We start from the raw sequence: 17,002 nt of genomic DNA on the forward strand, positions 1-17,002 counted from the left end.
CTGTGGAACATAAAAGAAGATAGCAGTGTCCAAATGCATTTGTTTTCATTTTGAACAGCACATCATCTTTTGTTTTATAAATTAGGACCTTTTGAAATGTTTTACTTTTATTAGTATTATATTTCCTACTATATTTTTGGTTTGATATTTTATCTAATACAGTGACATTCATCTTTATGTGTGTGTGTGTGTGTGTGTGTGTGTGTGTGTGTGTGTGTGTGTTGCATACAGTGTTTTTTTTTTCTTTCTCTTTCTCGTACTTCCTCTGTGAATTATGCAATTACTTGTTAAAGTGTTCTGTTTTCACTTGGATTTTAACATTTCAAATCAACATAATAAAAGCAGTTCAAATCACTCAACCTGAAGAGCTCACTTGAATTTTATTGGCACACACAAAAAGATCTTATTTAAATTGTAATACATTTATTTGTTTTCACAACCCCCTGTTAGCATTTTGTCGTTAGATTTGCACGTGCTCTGGCAGGGTCTAAGGAAGTTCCTTCTTGTTTTCATGCACGCTCCCTTGAAATACGTTTGCTCAATCTCTCCATTTCTTTTTTTTTTTCCTTCGCATTGGTCTTTAAACTTCAGGTTTGTTATGTCTACCCTGTTTAGCGTTATTGAACTCTGTTCCCCTCTCGTCCACCTCACTGGACCAAAGTCCTGTCAGTCACAGCTGTGGGTCTGTTTACTCAACCCTCTCTCCCTCCCCCTGTTCTCTCAGGCATCTGTGTGAACTGCCAAGGCAACACCGAAGGACCCAGTTGCGAGAACTGCAGGTATAATTTCTACAGAAGGCCCAGGTCTCCCGTCACGGACCCCTGCATCCCCTGCCCCTGCTCCAGCGTCACCTCCACGGGCAGCTGTAAGCTGGGTGAGTCCTCCTCTCACACACGTCAGGCTAGCGTAGCCCACATTAGCGTAGCCTGCTAACTTTATTATTGAGCTCCTATTGGCCACAGCTGTAGGAAATTCTGAGGAGATCTCTACGTCTGGGAAATGTGGAGTACCCCCTCTCATCTGTTTTGGATTATGTGTCTTGCATCATTCTGGCCAACCGCCTGCAGCCTGAATTTCCGGGTGGGTGGACTGAGACTTTTAAGTGAAGATAGATTTATTTTAAGTGAAAGTGAAACTGGAAACTTTTTTTCTCTCTTCTCTGGGCCTCCACTCTGAACAACGCCCTCACAGGATATGTTTATGAAATATACTGTAAAGGTGAGAAAGTAGGGGGGTGTTTCTTGTGTCTTATTCAGACAGTGTTATTGTGAGTCCCACAGTGCTCCATCTCTGTAGGCTGATTTTATTCGGTTTGTGATGAATTGCGTGATATTGTTTTGCTGATCTGTGGATGGTTTTCTATGTTTGCTGACAGCAGCAATGTTCTTGTAGCCGTGCAAGCTGATGTAAGATAGGATACCACATAGACCAGCAAAAGGGCAGGTGTGTGTTCAGTGTTCCCAGATATTACAGTAAGGTACATCACAAATGTAACCACACAGTGCAGCTGCTGTTTTGAGTAACAGAGAAATAACCTTATAACATCCACCAGAAGAATTACTCAATTTTACAGTCACAATCTTTTTGCCTCACATTTTTAAAGATACACTCAGTGGGTCTCATTCATGAAACATTCGTAAATATACGAGTAAATATGTGAGTGATTTGCGCGTAAAGAGACCTTCCCGAAAACTCTTCTCCTGATTCACAAATATTTCGTAAACGTCAGATGTGATAGTGAAATGTATGTGTGTGTTAATGAATTCCAATCAGTCGTAAATGGGACGCGCGTGCACGCTCATTCTCAATTACCATAAATCCCACCCATTAAATCCAACTGACAACTATATATATGGGCATCATATTATGACACCAAACGAAGGATTTCAACATGTCTTCTCAAAAGCGAATGAAAAAGAAAAATGTCTCATTATCAGATAATATTTTATTATCAGAAGTTCATTCAAAACGCCACATTTTATTTTCAAGTGGCGTATCAGGTCCTAAAAAAAGGAAGTTTGGCAGCATATTACAGATGCAGTTAATGGAGTTTCATCTGTTAATCGAACAGTCCCAGTAGTGAAAAGAAAAGGGTTCGACATGAAGCTTGACTGCAAAAAAACGAATTAGTTCACTTCGAAAAAATATAGCCCAGCCCTATTGAAAGCAATTCATTAAATGAAGTGTTCCAGAGACTGGCTCTCATAATAAAAGTAAAAAGAAAAAACGTATGTAATTACTATATATAATATTTTTTCAAAATGCTGTGTAAATATGTACCCGATTAAGGTGAATTAAAATGCAGCGTTATTAATGAGCAAAACGTTTGGATGTTAAACTCACTATTTACACGTGGCTGGGAGCAGGTGTAGATTTCTTTCATACCAACTAACATTTGGAAAATACGAACATTTTAATGAATCCGAAAATTTACGCCAGAACCACTTTACACACGATTTACACAAAAATTCGTTCTGCTCGTGTTTCATAAATGAGACCCAGTAACTTTACCCTCATTAAAAAAAAAAAATATATATATATATATATATATATTAACATATTTTAATTGTAATTGTAATTTATTCCTGTAATGGCAAAGCTGATTTTTTAGCAGTCCAGTCTTTGGTGTCGCATGATCCTTTAGAAATAATTTTAAAGGGTTAGTTCACACCCCAAAAAAATCCCATAATTTACTCACCCTCAAGCCATCCTAGGTGTATATGGCTTTCTTCTTTCAGTCGAACACAATCAGAGTTATATTAAAACATATCCTAGCTCTTCCAAGCTTTATAATGGGAGTGAATTGTACCTTGTTTTTGAAGCCCAAAAAAGTGCATCCATCCATCATAAAAGTAATCCATATGGCTCCAGGGGGTGTAATAAAGACCATCTGAAGCGAAGCGATGTGTTTTTGTAAGAAGTAACGCCCGGCTTCCAGTAACGTCTGTACGCAAGTCGAGTGACTGACCCGACGCATGATGTATTGATGAACATGGAAGCGCAGAGGTTAGAGCAAAATAAAACGCCACAAATTAATAGTCTAAAACAAGATTTTTTTTTAAAGAGAAATGTTTGAGGATTTCGATATAAGAGAAGCTTGAGTATGTTGCCCAGCCCTATTTGTTTGAACCGCAAGAGTTGTCTACTCTCACCTAAGCTTACGCTCCTCCTACATCTTTTGTCATACGTCGGCTCAGAGGTCACTCTTACTTAGGCCGTTACTGGAAGCCAGCGATTATCAAAAAATCTAGCACCATTCACCCCCATTGTAAAGCTTGGAAGAGCTAGGATATGGCTGAAAGAAGAAAGTCATATTCACCTAGGATGGCTTGAGGGTGAGTCAATTATGGGATAATTAAAATTGTTGGGTGAACTAACCCTTTAATATGCTTATTTAGTGCTCAAGATACATTTCTTATTATAAAACCGTTGTGCTGTTTTTGTGGAAACCGTGATACTTTTTTTTCAGGATTATTTGATGAATATAACATTTAAAAGAGCTGCATTTATTTGAAATAGGCATTTTATTTATTTATTTTTTATATAATTGTTTTTAAATGTTTATATAATATTATTAATGATGGTATATATATATATATATATATATATATATATATATATATTATATCATATTAATTATAAAAATGCAAAAGTCTGTCACTTTTGATCCTCATTGCTGAATGACAGTTATTAATTTCTTTAAAAAATATTTTTACTCGCACTTAGAGCAGTGTATTTGAATTTTAGAAAATGATGGTGTACAGATTCATATTTGCATAAATACCAGTGATCTTATTCCATTAAAAAGAAGTACTGCTGTTTAAACCCTTTTGTCTTAGTTTTTGGTGTGTATATATCCATCTTTTTCTTTTTTCTTCTGTTTTTCCACTGTTGATTTGGAGGAGCAACTCATGAACAGCATTTTGAGATTATACATAGTCTGCCAAAACTTTTCTAATGGATATTTAGAGTGGATTAAATCCTGATTCGAAAAGTATGGCTTCCTGTCATAGTATTTAATAAGAAATGTGTGTGTAGAAGAAAGAAGGGAGTGTTCTTCATCATGCCTGCATCCAAAAAGCCGCCCACACTTAAATGGAACCACAGGTTTTGAGGATTAGTGATTATGGTAATGGATGCTAATAACCAGCACAGTCAGGACAGCAGCTGATTAGCAGACAGACCTTATTTTCTTCTGCCTGATGAGGTAGAGGGGAGCACACCAGTTTTAAATGAATTCCCCATTTACCCATCAAGGCCACACTTTTATTAACAAAGCTCCCTGCAGAGCTGAATGTATTGTCTGCCGGCCTCTAGATTGCACTGCAGACCCACTGGACATCTCTATAGAGCTTAATGGGGAAACTGTGTTTTACTAAAACAATCAACTTTCATTGTTTTTACCTAAACAATGGAAATCTACCATAATTTCAAAGCACCAACAGAAGGATGGAAGTGATTAATTCACACATGTGCTGCTGTAAAGGTCACTCCACACAAGAGCAGAGCACATGGCTTAGATCATTAGTTTACATCCTGCACTGCACCATGGGCGGCATTATCTCTGCCGCTGTGATTGAAGGTGGTTCAAGGTTTAGAATCACGAAATACTGATGTAGCTCTAGGCAGAGTCCTGCACGCAGGCGGGTACCTGACGGGTGAAGTGCTAATATTTGATGTAACGGGTGAAATAATATTTACGTGGTCATTTGCGGTGCGGGTCGGGAATCAATAGGCACGGGTGGGCTGCGGTTCCAATAGATTAAATTCAGTACTCACTGATAAGCAGCTGCTTTCAAACAGTCTTGTGCTTATCTCTGTAGTCTAATGAACGTCAAGGTTTCTAATTAAAGCGCGATTTTCAGCGTCACACACACACACAAGCTCCGCCCTCTGTGTAGGGAGCAGCAGTTAATTTGCATTTAAAGGGACACATACGAAACGTTGCGTTTTTACTGACCCTTAAAAAAGGACAACTTTAACATTCTGTACAAATTTATCTGTGGGGTATTTTGAGCTAAAACTTCACATACACACTCTGGGGACAACAGAGATTTATTTTACATATTTTGAAAAGGGGCATTATACCACTCCTTTGACATGAATGAATGACGGCCAGTATTTGTTGGTTGCTGTCAGTTTAAGACCGATTGCACAGATCCAATAGAATGATACACATGCTAATTCTTTCTCAACTCTTTACGTTCACTTAAGACATGTGTTTACGAGAATACTTAGCGATACTAGTATATTTGACATAATTTTGTATGTATGTGTCTGTTCAAGCGCACAAAGATACAAAAAAGGAATCAATTGTGAGCACCAAACTAGGTTGTTTGCAGGTATATTAAGCAGTTGTTGTAATCATTTGCACACTTCCTGCCCTACTGTAGCTATGTTTTTAAATAAGAAACTGCTACTGTATGTACCCCCTGAGTGCCAATGCCATAAACCAAATAAAGGATAAACCTTTTAACCTGTGTCTTGGCCTTTTACAGCCCTTTAAAGATTTAAGTGTTGTGGATCAATGCCAGTAGCTATGGTTCCTTATCCAAGTGCCCTTAGCATAAATGTCATTAACACTACATATTTGAGCTCTGAGTTGGTGTGATATCACAGTTTCAAAGATTTAAAGTGACACATGAAACCAAACAACCCAATATTCAGTATTAGTTAGAGAGGAAACAGCAGACAGCTCATAACATAACTCCTGTTCGATTTATGTAGTCAAGTTTTAGTCACAGTCCGGCTGGTGCTCAGGGACTCTTTTTCACCTCTTCCTCTCATTGTGTCCATGGGCATCTACAGTCTGGATGCATCCCTCAGCACTCACAGCCAGAAGCTCTTTGCTTAGATCTCATCACAGCTAACACTGATGTTGAGCGTTTATGTAAATATATTAGTTTTTTTCATTCCCATGGTGTCGCATATGTAACAGGTACAGAAAATGTACTGTTAAATATATGCATTAAGTATAATTCACACAAAATTGTTCATTTACATATACCTGATGACTGCCTAAGTGAATGAGTGCCTTTCCCCTTTAATTAATGTGACGTCATGAGGTGAGGCTATTTTGTGCTCCTAATAATCTAAATTAATCCTAATTTTTATTATTGCTTTTATGTCTATATTTTCGCTCTAATTTATGTATATAATATTATTTTACCTATCTGTGTGGTTATTTTTGTCATTTCATCTTGTTTGAGTTATATTTTTGCATCTGGGCCTAAAAGTGAAATGAGAGCACATGTGATAAGAGTAGGCTATATCACATTTGTTTTATAGGGTAACCGAGGGCAACTCTCAATAAGAGGCTGATTATATTGTTTGTGCATCAGGTATGTTTTCTGTTACGTGTGTTTTATTGTTCTACGTGATTAATTCCTCTTTGCATTGATTATGCTGTGGAGAGGGTAACCGAGGGCAACTCTCAATAAGAGGCTGATTATATTGTTTGTGCATCAGGAAATAAAAGATCAGCGAAACTGCGAATGCCGTCCTGTCCTGTTCTAAATACACAACGCAGACAACAGACCAGTTACACATAGTATTAAAAGTACCGTGTTTCTTGTTTAAGGCAGTCCACAATAGAAAATTCAACTAACAAAATATAAAGTTCAGTGCTTGGACGGAATTTACATCATCTTCAGAAAGAGATGAAATTAAAAATGTTTTCTCTTTGCATGTGCATTATTAGCACAACTGTTTGTTGTCTTAGTATAATTTTTAAAATGTTTTGTGGTCTGTGCCGACTCGTATATGATCCGCTCTTAGCTAGGTCTCTGGAGCAGAGCAGACTGTGTGCGGCTGCTGTGGTTCGCGTGACACTAAAGCGAAACCAGACTTCATTCACCCCAATGGAAAGCATATTTACAATGTCTGAATTGAATCGTTCCCTGTCCCTTATATAGTGCACTATGTGCCATTCACCATTATAGAAAATAGTTCGGCTATTACCGTATGTGAACAAGTGACCGATTTCAGCCGCAGCTTCAGCGTCTATTTATAGTGTAGGGGGCGGGACGCTTCAGATTCTAGAGAGCATTTGATTGGACAGAAAAGCTGAAGTGTAGAGTGATGTCATCAAAATCATTGCTCCATATTGGCGGAAGTGAGAGACTAAGTTTTGAACGCTTTTATCTATGTGAATTTTGTCGTTGTCTTTGAGCACACTGGCTTATAAATTTTAGGCTAACATATTCATAATAAAAGGGACTTAAGAGACAAATTATATTATGTAGTTCATGAAATGTAAAATGTGGATAATAGTTGTCATCAGTGGATGCAGTGATATCAGTACAGCAGCTATTGTGTATTGTAGTACCGCTGGAATGCTGTATTGACCCCTGTCTGAAATATCTGTTTTATGTTTATATCTGTTTAATAAGAGTATTAGCGAGAGTGTAAGAGTTAGCTTTTTTATTACGGTTAGGATCTCTGCATCAGGAAAAAGAAAGTGCTTTTGAAGTTGCTTTTCTGAAATCAGTCCTTTTAGAGCAAACACTCTGAAGTCAGCTATTTCATCTCTGTAAATGATTTGCTTTGCTTCAATAATTCTTTGTTTGTGCTTACAGCACTGTCTGAATTAACAAATGTATGCTGTCTCAGTGAATTATTGAAATCAATTGTCCTGAACGGCGAACAAGTCATTATTAGTATCTCCTATTGTTACCATGAAATAGCCTTGACACTTTCTGTTGTACTTTATTTAAAACCCATGATGTCTCCAAAAACAGACACACACACACACACACACGATTTGTTGAGAGACCCAAGTAAAGCTCTCACATATTTCATTATAAATTCATGTAGTCGTGTAGTGCTTATTGTTTGATGAACTAGGTGGATGTTTTTAAAATATGAAATTATTAAACTCTCTTTTGACAGCTCAGGGATCTTGCAAGTCTTCATCTTTCAATACTGTATATTTAACCATATTGTGCCCCTTGGTTTCATTAGATCGTTCTCACTGGTTTCTTCTACAGAAGGTCTCATAAATATTTAAAAGCCATTGTCAATGTCTGTTCCAAACCAGCTGTCAGTCATTATTTGTAAAGACCTTATATGATCTGACTGGAGTTAGTAAGGGCTTTATAAAGTAGATGCAGCTGAACATTAAATGAAAAAAATATTCTATCAATTATTTATGTATGTCAGTTAAAAAGAAACATACATCTATTCATGGCTCTCTAAACATATTCTTGAATATCTAAAAAATAATAGCTTTTAGTGTTCTATATATTTTGTTGAATGTTCTGTATGTACAGTATGTATGTATGTAGGTAGTTTGCTGAATAAAAGTATTAATTAAAAAACACAAAGACACATTAAATTGATTAAAATTATCGTAATTACTTTTATATTGTTAAAAAATATTTATTTTTTAAATAAATGCTGTTCTTTTAATCCTGATTATTTTTTTTATGGTTTCCATAATTTTTAGTCCATAATAATTAGTCCACAAAAATATTAAGCAGCACAACTGTTTTCAACATTGATAATAAGAAATGTTTCTTGAGCAATTCTTTTGGAGTAATGATGTTGAAACTTCAGCTTTGATCACAGAAATAAATGACATTTTAAAATATATTCAAATAGACTCCAGTTATTTTAAATTGTAATAATATTTCACAATATTACTGTAATTTTTTATCAAATAAATGCAGCCTTGGTGAGCATAAGAAACTTTTCAAAAACAGAAGAAAAAAAATCTTACTGACCACAAACTTTTGAATGTATGTATATGTGTGTGTGTATATTATATGTATTTGTCAAGCTTTCCCAGCTATTGTAAACATCTTACTTATTTTAATGCAGAAATTAAAAGATATACAGTCGTGGCAGAGTTTAAGTGGCATTTGCGTGTAGTTTAGATATTAATTCAATAATTCCCAACTGAAATTTCTTTTTTCTTTACAAGTGGCACAGATTTTCTCTGCTCTCCTTGCTAATGCTAGAGTTCCTTAGTGAAATGCATGTTTCATTTACATACGCTGGCTGAATTTGCATTGGAAATGACCTAGCACTGGTTGGCTTGTTATCTGCTTGTCAGTTGCTATCATTTTGATGAAGTCGCCAGCTTTGTTCTACCAGAGCTTCAGCTTTGATTCTGCAGTCTGTGATAAAGTCTGTTATTTGTCACTGATGTTTTCTGTCTGCCCCTTAAGATAGACAGATGATGAGAGAGAAAAACTACTAGGTAAAAGTCACCACCACACTAAAGAAGCTGCTGCTGGCGATGTAATTATGAGATGGTTAAACATTGGCTAGCCTCATCTTAGGCATTATTGTCACGAGTCACATCACCATGAGGAAGTATATCTTGTGTCACCGGAAATCTTTGTATGCTGTAACATGTTGGGACATACTGTATGCTGTGCGGAGTAGTTTTGAACTTTTTGTCAAGTTTTTGCTGGTGCCGAAAGAAGTGAAAAAAAAAAGGTTTTTGGAATAAAATACATAAAGGTGAGAGACCAAACAAAAGAAGCGTGTGTGTGTGTGTGTGTGTGTGCGTGCGCGTGTGTGTGTGTGTGTGTGCGTGTGTGTTTATACATTGATTTCAGTCTGGTCACCAACAGCTCAAGTAGTCAGTTTCTTTTCTCTTTGTTCTTTCATTCTCTTGTGTGAATGTTTTTAATTCTGTATTGGGATGATAGTTTTAAGTTGAAAGAGCTCAGCGGAGCTTAAGCTCTTTGTCCCTACGGGGCTGTTTTACTGTCTTGATGATGTATATCTAAATGGGTTGTTTTCTGCCTCAGTCTCTCTCCGTCCTTTGTGTCATTATCTTACCATGATGGTTATTGCCCTCATGCTTGAGAAATGTGGAAAATTGGTCCTTCTAGTGTAGTAGTCCCTGGGTGTACATCACTGCCCGGAGGTTTGGGTTTTATATCCTGCTGTCGACTGTATGCAGGTGCTGAGTCTGGGCAAATGATGATAGGATTTAGGCTCATAGCGCCCCCTGATTCACTGCCCTTCTCCATATGTAATGTAAAAACTGCCTCTCTGCTAGATATATTTGATTCACAGCATGTACTGCATACAGTCTTATTGCTTCTAGCTCGCTCTTTATGTGTGGCTCAACATGGTTTTTGCTTTCTTCTTTCTTCCTACTCCTTAGTTCTTCTCTCTCATATTCCTTTTATTTTACCTCCCCTTCATTGGGCCAGGGTATAAAATTGATTATTTCTTCTAGTTTTGAAATTCTGGGACAATCACAGTGTTTTTGTTTTGTTTTTATTATAATTTTGTGTGTTTGTGTGTGTTTTATAATAGGATGGACGCATTTGGTTACTTTTGTATTTGTTGATGTCCTTTCTGTTAGGCTATCCTGTCATTCAAAATGTACATTACACTACAAGGGCCAGTACAGTTTTCTTTTGAAGAAATTGATAATTTTGTTCTGTAAGGATGCATTACTGTATATTGATCAAAGGTGTCAGTAAAAACATTTATGCTGTTATAAAATATAGCAAAAGAAAATGCTGGGGGGTAAAAATAAAATATATAAAATATTTGTATACTGTTTTCAACATTGATAATAATAATGTTTCTTGAGCACTAAATCACATCATATTAGAATGATTACTGAAGGATCATGTGCCACTTAAGACGATATACAATATTACTGTTTTTCTGTATTTTTGATCGAATTAATACAACCTTGTTGAGCATTAGAGACTTATTTCAAAAACACTAAAAAATATAATTGACCCCAAACTTTTGAATGGCATTGTATACCCTGTTATGTATACCCTATTACTTTATTTAGTTACTTTATTATTTTGAAAATGTATCTAAGTGCTCCCCAGATCAGTGCAGAAAATGCAAAAAAGGTTTACAGATTCTGTCTGGGCCCGCCAATTAGTTTTGCCAAAAGAAAGAGAGAGAAAAGCATGTTTGGTTGAGGCTGTTGTTCTCATTAAATCTTCTGGTTCATCTCTCCTATTTATTTCTTCCCAAAAAGTAATCGCTTCAAATGAGCACAATTTGTTTAGTGTCAGACACTGAAGTGTCTCACGATGTGATATTGCTCTTGAGAATAATCTGTCTCACCGTTGGCATTCAAGTACTTTAGAATACACATATAGTATACATTTATCAGTAGTTCCTCAGTACTTTCCCAGAAGTCATATAATCATCATGCTGATTTTATGATGTCTCTTTTGGTTGCAAACGGTTTAATTGCAGCGGCAGTCACACTATACACACTATATACTTTCAGTTTCCACCCTTTATGTGACATTATAGAACAGCTGCAAGTTCATGATCGTTTTTGTTAGGTTCGTTAGAAATGGAAAATAAAAACAATTATGCAATAATCATATTATCTTGTGAACACATTTATATTATATATATATTTTCATCATAGTTGTGTGATCAAACAAAAAGAAAGATGTTTATCTACAGTACGTGCCATCCTGTAAAAGCAGGTTTCAAAGTGAATGTTTTTATTTACTGTACAGTTTGTGTGTGTACTACTTTCTTTTAGTTGCAGATGTGCTGTTGAAGACTTTAGGCAGTACTTTTGCATGGGGAAGGGTGTCTTCACATCATTTCACTTAAACTTAAGTCATCGGACCTTTTCAAAGCCCGGATCTTGCCAGTTAGATGATAGCTTGGTCTGCAGTCAAATGTAGATTACACTTTTACAGAATGATTGGAGGTTGATAAGTTCATCTGACAACTCAATATAGGCTAATATAAACAAAGACCTCAGTTTCTCTTCATACTGCCTTCTGCATCCTTATTAGATTCTGCCATCTGGTGGTCAAATGAACTCCCTGTGTCTCTAAATGTCTTTTTTATATATATATATATATAGCAGAAGTCCTTTGGCAATTTCAGTAAAAATGTCTTGTATACTTGAAAAAAAAAAATATATATATATATATATATATATATATATTTTTTTTTTTAACCAGCAGGTGTGTCTGGTTCCTCTAATTCACCCTAACCTTTCTTTGTGTACACATGTGTTTAGACTCAAACGGCCAGCCATTCTGTACCCAGTGCAAGCCGGAGTACCAGGGTCCCAACTGTGAGCAGTGTAGTGATGGCTTCTACAACGCCGACAGCATCTGCCTTCCCTGTAACTGCAGCGGGAACGGAGACCCCCGCCTGTCCCCTCGGATCTGTCACCCGGACACGGGCCACTGCCTGAGCTGCATCAACAACACTACGGGCCCGCACTGCGAGCGCTGCGCAGAGGGCTTCACGGGGGACGCGCTCACCAGGAACTGCACCCGTACAGGTGAGAGCCAAACACTATACTTTTGGGCTAATATGCGTAAAAACTCGTAAGTTATAATAATGGAATGATTTTTGCTTTTTTTGTTGGCAAAATTGCAGCTGTACTTACAATTCTTTTGTGTGTGTTCATTCATTTCATTTTCAACAATTCAATGAAAGATGAAGCTGTAACTGTAAAACTATCATTTGTCAGTGCAATAGTTAGAGCCACTTCTACATGACTGTGTAATGAAGAAACTTTCTCGGACACACTTTCTCATGCGTTTTTGTGCGGTTTCAGTTGCGTACCGTATTGCAGTGTATTGAATATATCATGCATCATGAAGACCTTGATGTTACAGTATATATTGTGTGAACAGGAAAGAACTGAACTTGAGATATTAATATTTTTAATCACCTTTTTCACAGGGTGATTGAAAAGAGCTTGCATGTTAAGTGACTGTGGTTTTCAGAGAGGGGAAAAGATGCGTTGTAAAATGACTAATCCCAGATCAGCGTTCTGACTCACAACATCCGTCTGTGCGCGCCTGATCAGTGGTGTACTGTAAAGAGGACATATCATACATTCCTCGGACTCGGGCTGCCAAACAGTAAACGAGGACCACCGCAGGGTGGATGTATGAAGAAAAGAGTGATTTATCACTTCAGTAGGTCAGCCAAATCCACACTCTCTTTTCGTCAATCTTTCCACTCAGCCAACAATAATAAATCCTCCTTTTTTGGCTGGTCTGAGCTCCTTATCCAGATGTTTTGCTGATACATATCGACCATGTTGCCACTCACTGCTGATAACGGTACTGTAATGGAACTCCATGTGGAAATGTTGGCTTTCCAACAATGGTTGAAAAACCTTTGAAATAGCATCTCCCATAATGGCAGTGTTGTTATTGTTAACTAAATGAAAACTTTCCAGTTTTGGTGATTTAATATTATAAATATTGTGAAAAACGAATTAAATCTAATTAAACTAATTAAAATCTTATCTTGGTTAACTAACTGAAATAAGTATAGTAGTACCGGTAGTTGAAGTACTAAAATGACAAAAAATAAAACTTAAAAATAAAATAAAGCTATATAGAAATATATATAAATATAAAAAAATTACATGAAAAAATAAAACATGTACAAATAAAAGCAAATTCTACATATTAATAAATACTATAATAGTGCATAAATAATAAAACTAACATGTTGGCTGAAGTACTACTGAACAGATGGAATCGCTCTTGCCTGTGAATCTTCTTCCAGTGTGCAGCATCTGTTCTCTACATTACACGTTTCACATGGGACTGTCTTGCTGCGCTCACCCTCCTTTATTCTCTTTTTTTTGTTCTCTTGATCTTTTATTTATAACATATATTGCAATTTTCTTAGTGTTCACTGGCAGTGATGTTACCTTTTAGTCTGGAATGTTACAAGTCAGAAAGTACGGTTTTTGGTTTCATATTTTAAAAATGCACAAGTGAAAGATGGAACAATTTAACAGTAATGTCTCAAATGTTTATCAAAACGATTTTAGATGTATAATTAATTGTGCATGCTTTAGGTAGTGTGATATATATATATATATATATATATATATATATATATATAATAGATAGATAGATAGATAGATAGATAGATAGATAGATAGATAGGTATATGTTACAAGCTTTTTATGTAATGACTTTTATTCTATATTTAAATAATTATTCATATTTTAGTGGAAGCTCAAATGTGCATGAACTTCCATGTTTACCAAATGTGATGCGTTTGATCATATAAAGCGATCACATCACAAGATTTGGATTAAACCGCCCAATTCATATGGATTCGACTTTTTTGTATCCTTTAATTTTTAAAAGTATTTTTTTAGAATGACAGAATTAAGTAAGTACGTGAAATTTCTAGATGAAAGTAATGATAACTTCCAGTTTGGTGAGTGAGTCAAAAGTTCAGTAGTGAATTTTTCGGACACAAGTATTTTTTAATGATTCATTAAAAGAACTGAGAGAGACATTTATTTGTGAATAAGACTATACTTGAAATGTGCTTTCTTTTCTTTTCTTTTTTATGCAGCCCACTAAGACGTGTTTTATAAAGATGTGTTTTCTTGCCTTTATTTTACAGTACACCACCCTTTTATCTCATTACATTCAGTACAAGACTGAAAACTCACATTCACAACTTATATTGAGTGGCGCAGGAAACACTGCTCTGTCCGCCACACCACCAGAAAGAGTATAAATACTTAACTTTTGTTTTCTCGATATGTGGTATTACATTAGATGCATATTTTCTCAAACTTTCCTTCTCTTTCTCTTGCCTTGTCCATAGTCGTCCACACTACTCCTTCAACCACTACCCACTGGTTGCACTACACCACCATGACCTCCAGCCCCAATGCTACAGCACAACTCACCACCTCCTCCAGCAGCCTGCTGAGCAGCTCCACCCCCAACACCACCACCACAGTGACTCCAGTCCCATGGAACCAGTTCAACATCATCATCTTGGCCGTCATCATCATAGTTGTGCTAGCTCTCATGGCGGTGGTGGGTGGCGTGTACACTTACAGGGAATACCAGAACCGCAAGCTGAACGCCCCGTTCTGGACCATCGAGCTGAAGGAGGACAACATTAGCTTTAGCAGCTATCACGACAGCATTCCGAATGCAGATGTATCAGGGCTTTTAGAGGATGAAGTTAGTGACGTGGGCAACGGACAGCTTGCTTTAACCGGTTCTGGTAGTTTGTATAAGGTGTAACAGATCTTACTGTTTTTACGCAGAAACTGGGCCGCTACACCAGCGCTGGATCGACTGGCCAGATTGTGGACCTATGGATATGTGGACCCTCAATTTTAGATTTTTTTTTATGCAGATGAATAAAATGACATTGTTTTTCTCATCTGACATAATGCAAACACTCACACAAGCACTCCAAAACAAGAAGAGACATTAGTAAATAAAGAACATGAGCAGTAGATCTGACTGAAGCCAAGTTAAACATCCTGCCTTGAGGACCTTGGCCCAACTCAGAGGTGAAATATGTTGTCTTGCTTTGAAGAGAGGGGAGAGATGCAGAGACTAATTCGCTAACAGAATACTAGACACTGAAGCATGTCTGGTTAGATCAATAAAATGCACATTTACATACTTCCATTCCTTCGTTCCCACTTCCATTCCCTCGTTCCCTTTGTAAATCCTGTGGATGTTTTAAATACACAGAGAAGACTTTCGCTTTCAACAAACTCAGGATGCATATCATTTGTGTTGTGTATAAACCACACTATTTAAGTGTTGCTTCAGCACAAGGATACCTTACATGCTATTACATGTGCATGACTTTAGGGGGCACCATTACATTGGACCTGACATGCAGACCAGGCTTGTGTATTATCCAATGGAAATACATAATACCGAATGACTTCTGCATTCATTTGCAGTGATGCAGATGCTTTCTTGCCGAAGCGAAATACGAGAATTGATTATTTGTTTTTATCAGGCCAAAGAGGATCTGTGTGTGTCAGTCTCAGACGGAGAGAGTCTGGCTAATTCTTGTCACAGTTTTACAACGACGAAGAGGATTTAACGGACTGTTTCACAATGTATGGAATTTTAACTGTTTTATTTATTTTCAGCAATTTCTCTGGAATCCGCTTTTCCCTTGTGACTTATCACCTGCCACCTGTTGAAAGGTGCCATGCCTTGTTGTGTGCACTTGACACATCAATATGTCTGGTTGGGAGAGTTTAACAGTTTAGTTTAATTTATTTGGACGAACCTCTCTCTCAGATCGATGGCTTGGGGTCAGTTTGTGTGTCACAGAGGAGGGGAAGATGAGCAATAATAGACGGTAATCAATCACTGCCATTTTAGTAGCACAGGCTAAAACAAGTTGATCCAATGGTTCATTGAACGAATAAGTGCACGTGTTTGCGTGTGTGGGATGTTAGGTTAGTGTCAGTCAGCAAAAGACATAAAAGGGTGTGTATGCACAAGGACGTTCTCTGTAGGAGAGGGCCTGAACTTGAAGAAAGGAGCAATAGTTCATCTGTCTGCATCTCAAATGACCCCAAACCCACACACACACACACACTTCCCCACTTCCACAGTCCTGAAGCTGTCTTTTCCCAAGATGCGTTGATTCAAAACTATGTAAATATTAGATGTACAGAATGGTTGTTTTGAGGAGGCTGCTATCGTATTGGTACTGTGGCAACGACTTTTGTTTCTGTGTCTAGCATACTTGTGCGCGCAGAGACTAACGTCGTACCGGTGTCTTAATCTTACATTGTATGCATTGTGCAGTATGCATGGTGCACCACATTCACAACTAGCTCTGTGAAAGATTTCAATAAAAGTTTTACTATAATTTGTGCTTTCATTATTATTATTATTATTAATTTATTATTATTATATCGTTGTATGTCATGCACTAGTTCCAGCCCCCGAACCGCACCAGTCTGTTTCCCGACCATCTGATTCGCCCTGGGCACAAAAAGCACTTGTGAAATTCACCAGCTTCAACTTAATGAAATTTAAATAAAAATTGTAAACTTTTGTGGCTATGTCCCAATCCCTGGATTCAGTCTATTTTGTCAGGGCAGTGTCATCAGATCTTTGAAAGATATTTAGTTGTGTTTGAGGCACTGTAAATCTATTTTAAGTTGGATGCTTAACATTTTTTGTTTATTTGTTAATATGGGAATTTGACACAGTAAGACATTTAAATTTGTACAGTAAAAAAATATATATTTTGAAAA

At 36.9% G+C, this 17,002-nt stretch overlaps 1 protein-coding gene across 1 annotated transcript in view; it reads left to right on the forward strand.

Annotated features, from left to right (window-relative positions):
* LOC306996245 (multiple epidermal growth factor-like domains protein 9) overlaps positions 1 to 16,723 on the forward strand; it is an 80,629-nt gene extending 63,906 nt beyond the window's left edge. The window contains exons 4-6 of the mRNA XM_079608565.1: positions 725 to 874; positions 11,987 to 12,256; positions 14,572 to 16,723. Of these exons, the coding sequence (XP_079464691.1) occupies positions 725 to 874; positions 11,987 to 12,256; positions 14,572 to 15,002 (851 nt within the window). The 3' untranslated portion in view covers positions 15,003 to 16,723. The remainder of the gene's footprint in view (positions 1 to 724; positions 875 to 11,986; positions 12,257 to 14,571) is intronic.
* The last annotated feature ends 279 nt before the right edge of the window (positions 16,724 to 17,002 follow it).

This window comes from Phoxinus phoxinus (assembly GCF_949152265.1).
Source record: "Phoxinus phoxinus genome assembly, chromosome: 3".
NCBI lineage: Eukaryota > Metazoa > Chordata > Actinopteri > Cypriniformes > Leuciscidae > Phoxinus > Phoxinus phoxinus.